The sequence below is a fragment of the Lynx rufus genome, unplaced genomic scaffold (genome assembly GCF_022079265.1).
Source record: "Lynx rufus isolate CCGP_SWC_20201006 ecotype Redwood Valley unplaced genomic scaffold, mLynRuf1.p SCAF_2, whole genome shotgun sequence".
Taxonomy (NCBI): Eukaryota; Metazoa; Chordata; class Mammalia; order Carnivora; family Felidae; genus Lynx; species Lynx rufus.
In genome coordinates, this window is record NW_025814834.1 from 90,135,245 (window position 1) to 90,150,739 (window position 15,495).

The 15,495-nt window shown below is 33.0% G+C and overlaps 1 protein-coding gene across 1 annotated transcript in view; it reads left to right on the forward strand.

Moving 5' to 3' along the window:
* Positions 1–15,495, forward strand: part of LRP1B (LDL receptor related protein 1B) — a 1,918,909-nt gene that overhangs the window by 1,593,790 nt on the left and 309,624 nt on the right. Inside the window, exon 44 of the mRNA XM_047084146.1 lies at positions 15,236–15,428. Coding sequence (XP_046940102.1) covers positions 15,236–15,428 — 193 coding nt within the window. The remainder of the gene's footprint in view (positions 1–15,235; positions 15,429–15,495) is intronic.

Genomic DNA, 15,495 nt, shown 5'->3' on the forward strand with positions numbered 1-15,495 from the left:
TTTTAAGACAACTTTACCAGGATTGGGAGACCGACCTCTCATTTTCTACCCTTTCTTCCATGGAGTGACCTTCATCAAATCTAAAGTGTCCGATCTGGAAGAGAACAAGAACTTAGTAGAGTCTATAATTTTTATTTAGATATTTAAACAGATATGACTCAAGGATAATTTCCTTCAACTTAAAAATTTTGAGATTGAGTGCTTGTTTGTTGATCTTGTTTTACAAGTGTTTAAAGGGATTGAAAACCTTAAATTCTCTGATCTCATGCAAAATACTCTCTACTTTGTTGAGTTATAAACAATGAGACATAATTGCCTTAGTGAAGACACTAAGACTGATCTCTCTTTTTTTTTAACTTAAATTTTCTAATTTACTAGTTTTTTTTTTTAAAGTGTACAGAAGTTCAGGGCACCTGGGTGGCTCAGTCAGTTAAGTATCCAACTCTTGGTTTCATCTCAGGACATGATCTCACAGTTTCTTGAGGTCAAGCCCCACATCTGGCTCTGTGCTGGCAGTGTGGAGCCTGCTTGGGATTCTCTGTCTCCCTCCCTCTCTCTTCCTCCCCCACTCATGCTGTCTCTCTATCAGAATAAATAAACTGAAAAAAATTAAAAAGTAAATAAAGTGCAGTTCATGTGCAAATTTAATTCCTTTGAAGGTAAATATACAGTGTCATAATTAAAGCAAAAAGACAACGTAAATGACTAAATGTTTTCCAAATAGTGACGCATCTGGTAATTTGTTACTATTTCATCTTATTTTGAGAATCTTATTATTTTTTAATCCCCCTTCATCTCTTTCACCCATCCTCCCATCTACCTCCCCACTCTAGGAATCTTTTGCTAGTTCACTCTTGTTAGGGGTCTATTTTTTGGTTTGTCTCTTTTTTCCCTTTGTTCATTTGCTTTTTTTCTTAAATTCCACCTATAAGTGAAATCATATGCTATTTGTCTTTGACTGATTTATTTCACTTAGCATTATACCCGACAAGTCCATCTATGTTGTTGCAAGTGGCGAGATGTCATTATTTTTTGATGGTGGAATAATATTCAATTGTATATGTTTACCACATCTTTATTCATACATCTTTCGATGGACACTCAAATTGTTTCCATACAGTGGCTATTGTAAATATTGCTGCAGTAAATATAGGTTTGCTTGTATCTTTTTGAAATAATATTTTTGTTTTATTTGGGTAAATACCCAGTAGTTGAATTATTGGATCATATGGTAGTGCTATTTTTAATTTTTTGAGGAGCCTTCAATACTGTTGTCTGCAGTGGCTACACCAATTTGCATTCCCACCAACAGTGCACAATGGTTCCTTTTTATTGTTTAATTATTGATAAAAATGTACATGTTGTCCAAGTGTAAAAGAAATCATTAGCTTCACTAAGGAGACAGAAAAAGATTCTTGAATTTTCATTTTCAAGTATTTTATTATTATATGATTTAAATTATGCTATGGGTCATAGTATAGTCCTTAAAAAGTCAAGAAAAAATGATATATAAAACTCTTATGTGGTATATTAATTGTATCCTTAAATATTCATATAAAATCATGATTAAATATGTATTTATAGATAGATCAATAGATGATATAGCATGTACATAATAATTAGAAGGAAATGTGATACATTTGCCATATTTTTGTTTACTGTTATCTCACTTAGAAGCTGGCATGAAAAAAAGTTTTCCTCTTAGTGCCTTAGTTTTTCCTCTCAAAAATGAAGCACAAAAAAATCTAGAGGAATACTATCTTATACTGCAGATAAAGTACATTAATGTTTCTTGAAAGGTACACTTTTAAAAATAAATGATTATGTCTTTCAGGATAGCAGTGTTTCTGGAACATTTCCTACGACTGGTTTTAAGTTAGGCCGAAAAGCTCAAATTTTGATCTCTCTTACACTACCACCCAAGTTTTATTTGAAATACCTCTGATCTTAGACAATTAAAGGGGGAGGGGTATCTCTGAGTCCATTTGACTTGCTTTCTTCTTATTTTTAATGAAAGAATATGCATGGCAGGACCCCTGGGTGACTTAGTTGGTTAAGTGCCTGACTCTTGTTTTCCGTTCAGGTCATGATCTCACTATTTGTGAGTTCCAGCCCTATGTAGTCAGTGTAGAACCTGCTTAGGAACCTCTGTCTCCCTCTCTCTCTGCCCCTCCCATGCTTGTGCTCACATGTTGTCTCTGTCTCACTAAAATAAGTAAATAAAATAAAAATAATAATATACATGGCAAGAAATACTTGATATTAATGCTTATATTTATGTTTCCATCTTAAAAAATTATAATGTTTAATTGGGAAAGAGCCATTGATAAGTAGAATAAAAAGATTTCAATTTTTATGCTGTAGAGGTTAAGTATTTTGGAGATTAGCAAGATCTCAGTGAATATAAAGTAGTTTCCATGACTTTTTTTCTCCTAGCATGGAATATAAATTATTCCACTGAATACATGAATATCCATATTTTAATGGTTTCTTTTTGAATATTATACACAACAGTATTGAAAATGAACTTGATAAATGTGTGTTGAAAATTTCTCTTATACTATTTGCAAATAGCATTTATATGATTAATTGATTAAAATGGTATTAAATTCTAAAAAAAAAAAACAAAAAAAAAAACATCTCTTACCAGTCTAGGGTGTTGTCTGTGGAAGACAATATATATTGCTGAAGTACATTGCTAAAGAATTATTCATTTGCTCCCAGATTACAAAGAAAGTTTGGAGGAAGACTGAATGGTTAGGGCTCATTACATATTGATGAAATAGAAAATCTTAATTCATAAGGACTGATGGATATGAGAAGTTCATGTTGTAATACACAACTGGGTTCATCATTCTAAGCTCCTATCACCCAAGTATAATCATGCTTTAAAATTGCTTATTTTGGGGGCGCTGGGGTGGCTCAGTTGGTTAAGCATCTGACTTCGACTCAGGTCGTGATCTCATAGTCTGTGGGTTCAAGCCCCACGTCGGGTTCTGTGCTGACAGCTCGGAGCCTGGAGTCTGCTTCAGATTCTGTGTATCCCCCCCCTTCCCCTCCCCCACTTGCACTCTGTGTCTCTCTCAAAAATAAATTAAAAAATAAATAAATAAATAAATAAAATTGCTTATTTTTCGCCACTCTGGAAAACAGTATGGAGGTTCCTCAAAAAGTTAAAAATGGAACTACCTTACCCCCCCGCCCTAGCATTTGCACTACTAGGTATTTACCTAAAGGATACAAAAATACTGATCAGAGGCATATATGCACCCTGCTGTTTATAGCAGCACTATCAACAATAGCCACACTGTGAAAAGAGCCCAAATGTCCATCCATCGATGAATGGGTAAAGAAGATGTGGTACACATATAGAATGGTATATTACTCAGCCATCAAAAATAATGAAATCTTGCCTTTTGCAATAATGCGGATGAAACTAAAGTGTATTATGCTAAGTGAAGTAAGTCAGTCAGAGTAAGACAAATACTGTATGATCTCACTTATATATGGAATTTAAGAAACAAAACTGATAAACATAGGGGTAGGGGATAAAAAAAGAGAGGGAAGCAAACCAAAAGAAACTCTTAACTATAGAGAACAAACAGGTTGCTGGAGGGGAGGTGGGCAGGAGATAGGCTAAATGGGTGATGAGTGTCAAGGAGGGGACATGTGATGAGCACTGGGTGTGATACGTGATGGATCACTAAAATCTATTCTTGAAACCAATATTACACTATATGTTAACCAGAATTTAAATTAAAAAATTGAAACAAAAATAAAGTAAAATATCTTATTTTGTCAATAAAATTCTTCTTCAATGAATATAGGATGAGTTAGCTCTGTATTACTGATTGACAAATTATGGAATCAACATCCAAAACAGCTATCTCTCTACTGGTTCCTATCTGCCCCTCTTTCCTCAGAAGGTTTATACTCTTATAAGCAGTAAAGAGAGTGTTATTACTGCATCAGAAAAAAAAATAGACCATAGGCTTTTGATTGTCCAAGTCTATCCATTAATCTTTCTCCTGGATACCTTTTGATAAATTGTGGATGAGGAATGTGCTTCATCATTTAAAATACATTTTCCCTGAATTCAGCTATGGCAAGTGGTTATAATAGCTTTAAACTCTTCTGAATTTTTGTTTTGGACATAATTCCAGACACACCCAACAAAGAAAACAATGTTCTTAATATTAAAACATGATTGAAATGCCAGAATAATGAGTAAATTTTCTCAGGAAATCTTTTTGGTAAAAGCGTTCCGTTTTCCGAGTAACACCCTGTTCTGTAGGTTTAGATCAGTGAAGTGGCACTGGTAGCCCCGAAGTGGCTGCAACATTAAGAAGATACTAACCCGTTTCCCAAGGTTGAGGTACATAATGGTGAACTGTAGGAACAGTGCTGCTCTTCAGATTTGTCTTTCCTTCAAACATATTTCCACAAGCAATTTTTTAAAATCTTTTTTCAACGTTTATTTATTTTTGGGACAGAGAGAGACAGAGCATGAATGGGGGAGGGGCAGAGAGAGAGGGAGACACAGAATCGGAAACAGGCTCCAGGCTCTGAGCCATCAGCCCAGAGCCTGATGCGGGGCTTGAACTCACGGACCGTGAGATCGTGACCTGGCTGAAGTAGGATGCTCAACCGACTGCGCCACCCAGGTGCCCCCACAAGCAATTTTTAAAAATGGTTGTGACAGATAAAAGGCAAATGTGTTTACAAAGCTTGATGTTTTTAAGCCATAGCTGAATAAAATAGAAAATAGCAAGTTTTATTTCATTGACTCCTTTAGTGTTAACAGTCTCTAAGATGGCTCCACCTATTCTTTTAATAATCTTTGAAGTCTTTATTAATCTAGATCTAGTATCTTTAGCTTGCTAGTATTCTCTCTCTTTCTATGTGTGTACGACAATAGAACATTTAGGGAGTCATGGATTGGATATAGGAAACTTTGTTTTATAAACTTAGTTCTGCAACTTACTTGGTACACTTTGAACCTTATTTCCTGGTATTAACAGTATATACCATCTTATATCATGGGTAGTTATGATAAAGACAGCTAATTTAAGTTCCTTCTCTTACATTTAACATATTTATTTATTTTTTAATAAATATTATCAAAAGGCCACAAAAATGAAATAGTGTAATATACTTCATGTACCGGTCACCCAATTTCAATAATTCTTAATATATGGTAAGTTTTGTTTCTTAAATACCCCCTCATATTTCTAGTCTATGGATGATTTTGAAGCATACCTTAGACACTGAAACATTGTATCTGTTAAGTATTTTAGTATGTAACTGCAAATGATAGGGATTTTTTTTCTAATATGTAGTTTTCATAACCAAAATACTTTTATTGTATCTTAAAGAATAGTACTTCCTAATTCATCAAATAATCCAGTAGGAATGTTTGAAATTGTCTTTTTAAAAAATCAATTGAGTGTGAATCATAATTTATGTAAGATAAATTCACTGAATTTAAGTATACAATTTGGTGACTTTTGAAAAAGGTATGATTGTATAATCACCACTATAATCAAGATACATAGTACATTTCTATCACTTCACAATATTTCCTCATATGCTTTTATTTTCTGGGTCATATGATAGGTGCACATTTAATTAAAAAAAAAAAAAACGAAAAACTGTTACAGGGGCACCTGGGTGGTGCAGTGAGTTGAGCTTCTGACTCTTGATCCCGGCTCAGGTCATGGTCTCGCGATTCTTAAGAGGGAGCCTGCATTGGGCTCTGCACTGATGGTTCAGAACCTGCTTGAGATTCTGTCCCTCATTCTCTCTGACTCTCCCCCACTTGTGATTCTCTTTCTCTCTCAAAATAAACAAACTGAAACAAACAAAAAACTGGTAAAGAGTTTTCCAAAGTGACTATACAATTTAACTGTCCCACCAAGAGTATGTGAGAGTTCCAGTTACTGCACATTCTCATCGACACTGGTGTGTATATTTGTATCTCATTGTGGCTTTAATTTGTGTTTTCTTATGCTAGGAATGTTGAGCATGTTTTCATGTGGCTACTGGCCACTTGTCTATTTTCCTTGTTAAAATAGCTGTTAACATCCGTGGTTGATCTTTATTTAAATTTTTTTTGACTTCTAATGATAGAGTCCTAATGGTTTTTTATTTACCTTGATTCTAAGTACTTTGCCTGTTAAATATGCATATGCATATTTATGATAAATGCATATTTATCTTCTGCTCTCTGGTTTGCCTTTTATTCATTTATTTATTTATTTTTGTTGATGTATCTGAAGGAAAAACATGTTTTAATTTTGATAAATTTGAATTTATCAGTTATTTCTTTTACGGTTCATGCGATTTGCATTTATCTCTGAAATTTTTGCCTAATTCAAGATAAAGATTTTATTCTATTTCCTTCCAGAAGTTTGATAATTTTAGAGGGAAACAATTCAGGCTTTCACCTGAAAGTAATATGTTAGTTTTAGGGTATTCATTGATATCCTTTATCAACCTGAGGAAATTTCCTTCAATTTCTAATTTGATAATTGTTCTATCAAGAAGAGGTTTTGATTTTCATCAAATGCTTTTTCTATATTTATTGACATGACATATGTTTTTTTTTCTGCTCTACTTTGTTAATACATATAGTGAAAACTCCTGTAAGGAAGACCTTTTCCTTGTCTTCCTTCCATGTTATTCTTTATCTTTTATTTTTTAATTATTTATCTCCTTATGGAATCACAGAGATTTATTTTATTGTATGAATTACAATCTGTTACCATTAATATTTGTTGCTCAAATTGCCCCATATATGGCCATTGAGAAGCCTTCCAAGTGTAATCCTGCATCCTCTTGACATACTTCATCAATTTTTGAACAAGTCTTTATTTTCCGCCTCTCAAGATATTTCACAATCACACATTTCCTGTCCCAGAGTATGTAATATTTTGTGTTGCTTTTATAATTTGCATTTAATTTAATTTTAATTTCCAACTTTTTTATTACTAGTATATACAAATAAAGTTATTCTTTCTGTTCTCTGTACTTACTCAACTAACGTATCAGTTCTAGGAAATTTTTTGTGGATTCTTTAGGATATTCTATGTATATGAGCCTTTCATTGCATCTCAGTTTGAACTAAAATCCAAGTAAATTCCATACATTAAAAACTACTGATATGTCTCTTACATCTCTTCAACATAGAGTCCCCTCTACCTTTGTTATTTGGAATTTGTTATTTGCAATTTTTTCTATTTAAAAAAAAAGCAGTTAATATGACTTGTGGAGTTTCAGTCTAGATTTGCATAGTGCATACTATGGCATTGTTTAACATATTCAATTGTCTTTCTTGCTTTCTTTCATCATCTATCATGATATAGATATAGATATTGATATACATGACTATTATATGTGCTCTTATGTAGTTTTATAAAAAATAAAGTGTATTATTTTGATGTACGATTTTTAAGAGCAGATACTGTGTTTTGCTCTTTTTTTTTTTTTTTTTTTTTTTTTTTTTGTAGAAGTAGCATAGTTACCTCTATACTGTCAGTCATACTGAAGGCCATTGTTTCTAGAGTCTGGAATCAAATCACATCTCCACTACTTCTTCCTCTTCCTCCTCCTCTTCTTTTTTAAACAGATTTACAGAAAGATAATTTCATACCATACAGTAACCCATTAAATTAAATATACAATAAAATCCTTTTACTGTATTCACAGGGTTGTGCAACTATTATGACAATCAATTTTAGAACATTTCATCACACTAGAGAGAAACCTTATAGCCCTCAGCCATCAGTCCTCCACCCCCCTTCCTTCCATCCTTTGACATCACATATCAATCTACTCTGTCTACATATTTGTCTATTGTGGACATTTCATATAACCAGAATCATACAATATATATGGTCCTGTGAGTAGCTTTTTTCACTTAGCACAATGTTTTTCAAGTTCATTAATGTTATATACAGTAGAGTAGGATAAAGGAATTGGATGTGAAATGATAGAGGGAGGCAGATTGTAGTAGGGAACTCAAGATAAGTCCCTCATTTGAAAAAGTGATTTTGAGCTAATTCTTAAAAAACAATTAATGTTTTATTATTTTTTTTTATTTTTTAGAGAAAGAGAAACAGAAGGCCAGTGAGGGAGGGGTAGAGACAGAGGGAGACACAGTATCCAAAGCATGCTCCAGGCTCTGAGCTGTCAGCACAAAGCTCAACATGGGGCTTGAGCTTGTGAACCATGAGATCACGGTCTGAGCCGAAGTCAGATGGTTAACAGACTGAGCCACCCAGGTGCCCCTGAGCTAATTCTTGAAGTGGTGAGCTAGTTGGCCGCGGGGGTATTTTGGGAAGGGTCTCAAGCTTAGAGAACAGCCTGTGTAAAGAACTTATATGGTTTTGTATATTTGAGACACAATCAAGAGAGTACTGTGGCCCGAATAGAGAGAGCATGAATATAGAGAATGGTAGGTGATAATTCCAGAGTGGTAACAAGGTCAGGTCATATAAGACATTATAGACAATTTCAAGAACTTTGAAGGATCTTGAAAAAGATCAGATGTATAGATACATTCACATCTGGATGTAAAAAGGATGTTACTTTTTATTCACATTATCTTGTGTTACTGTTATTTTTTGTTTTGAGTTTTTGCTTCATTTAACAGACTTCTATTGAATAAACTGAATCTTAAATTAAGACACATTTCTACCGTATGTTTCTTAATTTTAAAGATTATAGGCAATCACACGTAACAACTGTGGAAAACTTTTTGCAATGTGGAAAATAAGCAGCATTTTATAAGAATGTATTATTACTCAAGAAACTAATGACAGTGTTTACTTCAGAGGAAAAGGATGTGAGGTTGGGAGTTGGAGGTGGAAAAGAGTGTTTGCATGATTATTGCAATTGTTAAAAATAAGTTCAACACATTTTATATGTAAATTATGCTTCAGTGAAGTTGATTGAAAAGAAAACTATATGCATAGTAAGGAAGATGTGTATATGAATGTGTATATAGTCAATGCAGCCAGATCCTAGAGTAGTTTTAACAGCGTTTTTATTTTTTAAAAAAGTTATGACTTTTAGTTTGATGATATTACCACATACTTATGAAAATTCAAATATGTTTTTATTAACTCATCTTGCTACGATTATATATAATTTTATAAATATTTTCACATTTACTGAAGTGACCCTGGAGTAGACTGTAGCCACATGTGAAAAATTTAATAAATATATTAATAATATATATGTTTTAATTTTATATATTATAAATAATAATATAAATACATAAAAGTATTTATGGAAACATTTTGGATATAACCTTTGATCACAAATCTTTCATCACTTTCTCAAGGTGAAATTTAACAAATGAGATTTGATTTTTTTCTGTTTTTTTTTTTATTTGTTTTGGCTAGCAATCATGAGGATGTTTAGAACAATATGTTCAAAAGAGATATAAACTCCCTCCTCCCACACACAGCAAACAAAAATCTTTGATTTCCAAAACTGTAAGTCAGTTGCAGTTATAGTGCTCAAGGGATAGGAGTTTCAGGACAGCCAGAGTCAATATAATGTGACTTGCTTAATTACAATCACTGCTTTTTAATTTTCCTTCAAAGTTAATAAATTGGCATAATAGCCTTTGTGACCCTTGGTAGAAATTCCCAGTTGTCATATGACCAAAAAATGAAATGGATCTCCAGGATTTTACCAAAGCAGACATTAATCTTATCTCTAAGCTGAGGTTTGATGATGTGATAATCTCCAAAATTGAAAAAGCATTAAGTTTACAAATGGAAATCTATTTTAAAAGTTTGTTTTTTAGGTTGATTCTTTATCATTTGTAACACTTTTGAAACTAGGAATAAGACTCAGAGTATTTTAAAATACTACCCTTACAAACCTATCTAAGTGCTATCACATTCAATGAAAAATAATTATAGCAAACGTTTATGAAAAGCTTACTATGTAACCATGCTAAGTGTTTTATGAATATTATTTAACAGTTTCTAAAATTTTATGATACATACTAATTCCATTTTTGTTATTTTAAAGAAGAAGAAAGAGAGGCCTGGAGAAGTGAAATAACAAGTCCCAGGTTGCACAATAAGACAAGGTGTGAAAACAGTCCAAAATTTTCTGACTCCTGAGCCCAGGCTGATAATCCTAGGCTATATTTCCTTCTCTTTTTTTTTTCTTTTTTTAATGTTCGTTTATGTCTGAGAGACAGACAGAGACAGAGCATGAGCTGGGGAGCAGCAGAGAGAGAGGGAGACACAGAATCCAAAACAGGTTCCAGGCTCTGAGTTGTTAGCACAGAGCCCGACGCGGGGCTTGAAACCACAAACCAAACCATGAGATCATGACCTGAGCTGAAGTCAGATGCTTAACTGACTGAGCTATCCAGGTGCCCCTATATTTTCTTTCAAATGTAGTGTTAAATTAGTTTCTGTCCTTTGTCAGTAGATTTATTCATAAATATACACACTGGAAACACCTCTTTATGCATGCAAATAATCATCCTTTTGTACAGGACACTTTTTAACTTCTTATAATGTAGCATCTAAAATATTATTTGATTTTTGTCAGATATTCAGTAAGTCCCAATTTGAAAAATTACAACTGGCATTTCAGTATACCTTTGACATATGAGGTTTTGATTTAATATACACTTCTTTGACTAGCTGTTCACTTTTTCTAGTAAAATATTAAAATGCCAGGAGAGTTGTATTTAGACAATGATCTAGAGAGTAACAGCACTGAAATATTTATCAAAGGCATGAATGTGATCCGGAGAAGATTATGCCTACAGTTCTTCAGTAAAACACAAATTTGGGTAATAACCATTTTACAAAGAAAAAAAATTTTATCTTTGGAGACACAACCAAATAGGTATAAAGGTGAGTTCAAAGTTCATATAAAATGTACCTTTAAAAAAATAAGAAGCAAAAGAAAGAAACCCAAACACAAGAAGAAATGTTTTTTAATCATTCTTTTATTAACTGATTTGATAAATAAATAATCATTGGATGTTAAATATGTCCTATACTAAACACTTGAGTTACAAAAATAAAAACATACGATTGCTGATTTCAAGTATTCCAGTTCTGCCAGGGAGATGGGTAAAATATAAGCTCTTTAACGATACTCTCTGACAAGTGTTATAATGAATGTGTGTAAAAACTGCGTATGAAAAGGAGGGAGACATTTTGCTTTGGGCAGCAGGGAGAGGATTCTCAAGAAAGTCATTTCTCAGTGAGTCTCACAGCAGACGTTTTTAGAAAGAATTCAAAACAGAAAGAACTTACTGAAAAATATATTTAGGTTTTTTTCCTTAAGTTTACTTTTTATTAACACAATCAGCCTATGAATCTCAAACTATCTAAATACATCCAAATTAAAAATATTGCAATCATTTATGAAGGCACGGCAGTCAAAACATGAACAACTTGCTCAAATTTCATTTAGGAATGACTATAACACTTCAGGAATATCTTATTTTTCTCTGTGTGGCCTTAGGAAATATCTTATCCTTTGTCTTTCCTTAGAAGAAGAGCCAAGTTGAGTCATTGATATTTGTTATCCCAGTTTATAGATTTGGGGACTGAATTGCAAGAAACAAAATAGCTTATTTGGGGAAAACTAAGGAGTCTCAGAATAGAGTTCACTTCTACTACCGCTCTCAGTCGGATCTGGAGATTTTTCCCCCACTTTCTTCCCCTTGTTCTCTGCCACTAGCAGGCTTTCTTGTGGTCAACTGACTTTGTTGTCCTCTGGAATCTGGTTGAGGTTGGTCAATAGAGAGATCAGAAACAGTATAAAAGGAAAATATTTCATTCTCTACTCTTCTTTTATGATGGTTTGCCTCTCTAACTAAAGCTGGCAACCCGTCTCACACAATAAGTGGTCTGTTAGATGATTGCTGTGCATGTTGTTCTTTCCAGATTTGATTGGACACTAATGACATTTTGATACTTCATATTCTTCAAACTCAAGTTAAATATAGTCATCTGTTCTTAAATTAAATATTTCTCAGTTTTGAGTTGCTGATTTACACATTGCCATTCTCTCTAAAGCTAAAGCAACCACAGTTGTTTCTTTGCAACCTGTAACACTTTGTCATCCCTGACCATGGTAGGGGCCAAGTTGTCATTTCTCATAATGATCATTTACCATCCTGTCAGTGAGGCAATCACCTGAGGTGTTTGGGAAGCCTCCTGTTTCCTTGGCTTTTTAATTGTTTGGTTTAACATTTAGCATCTGGGTGTTGGAAATATGTTGTCTGGTTTATAAAACTGAATGTTTTTGTATTCTTTTATTGTTTCTAGTGCTTCCAGTAAGGCACCGGAGAAGTTTCAGGATGGAAAATCAGATGATTAGTGATTAAATTCCTGACACAAAATTTCAAGTCTAAGTGGCATTACCAATTTAATTGTCTATCTAGGAGGACACATGTGAGGTTAATATACACTGTGTCAAGAAATGCATTTTCTGAATGAACATGAATTCTTATTTTGAAACATGAGCCTATTTATAGGTTCAAAGTGAAAGTGCTTCAAAATTATGCCATAATGGTACATTACCATATAACATGGTAAAGTGCAATTTATGATGACAAAGCTTCTGCACTGTAAATAAAGATGCTGATTAGGCTTGCAAGGTGCAGTATTTGTGAACTTTTGATAAGAATGTTTTAACACGGAGACGAGAAAGTGTAATTTAGTGGATTTCACTTCTCTGTTCCACATGGAACTCTAACCAGTGAAATGAGATGTCTGGAGTCAGCTCAATTCTCAGTAGAACCTATTGTACCTTATTAAAGCAACATACATAATTATAGACTGAGTTTAAGTTGCTTTTTTCCTCTTTCTCTGTGTCAGCAGAAGTAGAGAAGTAAGCTACTAGACTCAGTCAGTGTTAAAATTCATAGAAGTTACTGTATATACCAAATAGACTTTTGGTAACAATATAGAAGAACTTTTATTGTCATAGGACTAGCTACTTGTTAGCCATAAAAAAAAACTAATTTTATTTATGTCTAACTATTAAAATTTTGTTTTCATTCTTACTGATTCATCAAAGTGTGTATTTTGTTCATGCAAAATATGATACTGGATAGAAAAGGGAATCAAAGAAATTACTTTAGTTCCTAACCTGAAGGAGCCTAGATAAAATAATGCAGTACATATACATATGCTAATATTAAAGAAGAATTTCTCTAGTTACTTTAAGTAAGGCAAATTAAAAAAAAAAATAAAATCAGATCTTAGTTGATCTTGCCCTGAATATTTGAATATCTGGATCTGAATCTATTTGGATCTGAAATGGCATCAAATCACTTAGTACATCTGTGACCTAGGGTTGATTATATAACCTTTCAAGCTCCAGTCCTCATCAGTGAAATGTGGAATGAAGTGGTATTTACTCTATAAGTTGCTATGAAGATTAAAGTTAGGTTTTATACGTGTAATATATATACTTCCTGCACATTGTAAGCATTTGTGAAATGTTAGCTTTTATTGTTTACAACAACAACAAAAAAATAGTAAAAGGATGAACTAATGAATGAGTGGATGAGTGAATAGATGAATGAATAAAAACTCTCATGAATTTTGACAAAAATAAATTAGGAAGTCCTTCATTTGCAAATACTGCTTTACTCTGCATCTTCTTTACCTTTCTTAAGTAAAACATCAAAACTGTTATCATTTGTCTGGACAAATACAGCTGATCTTAATTGGTCTCTCTGCAGCTCTTTTGTTTTTATCTAATCTAATCTCTACGCCAGTAATCTTTAAATAATCTATAAAACTACAAACCGAAAATGATATTAATGTGCTTCAAAACCTGCACAACAAAACTCAGATTCACAGCCTTGATCTACCCTATACATTGCCCTTCTTGCCTCTTCATGGGATCCTCTTGTCATGTCTGAGCTGCTTAACCTTTGTTCATTTTCTCTTTCCCCTTCCACTTGGCTTCTACACCTTGTATTCCCTCTGCCCAGAGCCCTTCTTTCTCTTTTTCTCTTTTCCTGTCCTATTGACTCTTCATCATTCCCTTTCTCAGGAAAATCTTCCCAGATCGCACATTAGCACATTAGAGTAGCTATCATTTCATGTTCTCATAACAAACAATCTTTCCTTCATCATTTTGCTTTTTAATATATATATATATATATATATATATATATATATATATATATATATTTGTTGAAATTTAAAGTAGATATAAATCTTAAAGCTTGGCTTTTCTAAAAGGAAGGGATGAATCAGTTCAGACTGCTATAACAAAATACCATAGACTGGGCGGCTTAATCCACAGGCATTTATTTCTTAGAGTTCTAGAGGCTGAGAAAGAAAATTAACATATCCATGACCTCTACAAATTTCTTCATTTCCTTTTTTAATCTCTTTCTTTCCATCCCTCCCCTGCATCACTCTGTCCATGGGAAACACTTGTTTTGTTTTGTTTTGTTTTTTGTCACCATAGATTACTTTGAAATTTTTAGAGTATATGAGTGATATCTTTATTTCTGGCTGCTTTCACTCGGCATAATTATTCTGAAATCAACCCACATTGTTACATGCATCTAGTTCATCTTCTGTTTTTTTTTTTTTTTTCCCTCAGTAGCATTACATGTGTTAAGGAAAACATATGTCCATGACACTTGTTAAAACATCAATGAAGGTTTTTTTCAGGACTGTCACACAAGATATAAGGGAGTATTGCAATGGAATTTTGTATTGGAAAGAGCAATCATTGTAATGGAAATAATTGTAATGGAAAGAGACGGTAAAAGCTTCCTGAAGGAAAACCTGGGTCCTGTAGTTCTTTATGTTCCTTATGTAGTTCTGAGAGCTTGATGAGTGTTCACTGGATGTCTGATGATTCTTAAAAAAGATAAATGTTTATTAGTAAACAGAATCCCATATTTTTGGCTTGGTGATTTTGTTGTATAATATTGAAAACATGCAACTGTTTATATGAACTGAATGATTAGTAAATAGAAATATACTTAAAATATTAAACAAATACATTGTAAAAGCTAAGAATGATTAAAACATTTAAAATAAACTGTTAAGAATTTTATAAAAATACATTCAGTAAAATGCATTTTTATCTGATTTTCATTGATTAAAGCTATCTACTCTTAATTTTTAATTTTTTTTGAAGTAAAAGTGGATGTAGTTATAGGAATGCCTATATCTTCATTTAAAAAACATATTTAAATTTATTTCAGGTGATTGTCAAATCTGGGCCAGGAACCTTCCTCAGTTTGGCTGTTTATGACAATTATATCTTCTGGTCAGACTGGGGAAGAAGAGCTATTCTGCGTTCCAACAAGTATACAGGAGGAGATACAAAAATTCTTCGTTCTGATATTCCACACCAACCAATGGGAATCATAGCTGTTGCCAATGACACTAATAGCTGTAAGTTACACTAGACACTAAATGTATTTCTTAATTATATAATCTCTTGAAAAATCATCTATGTGTT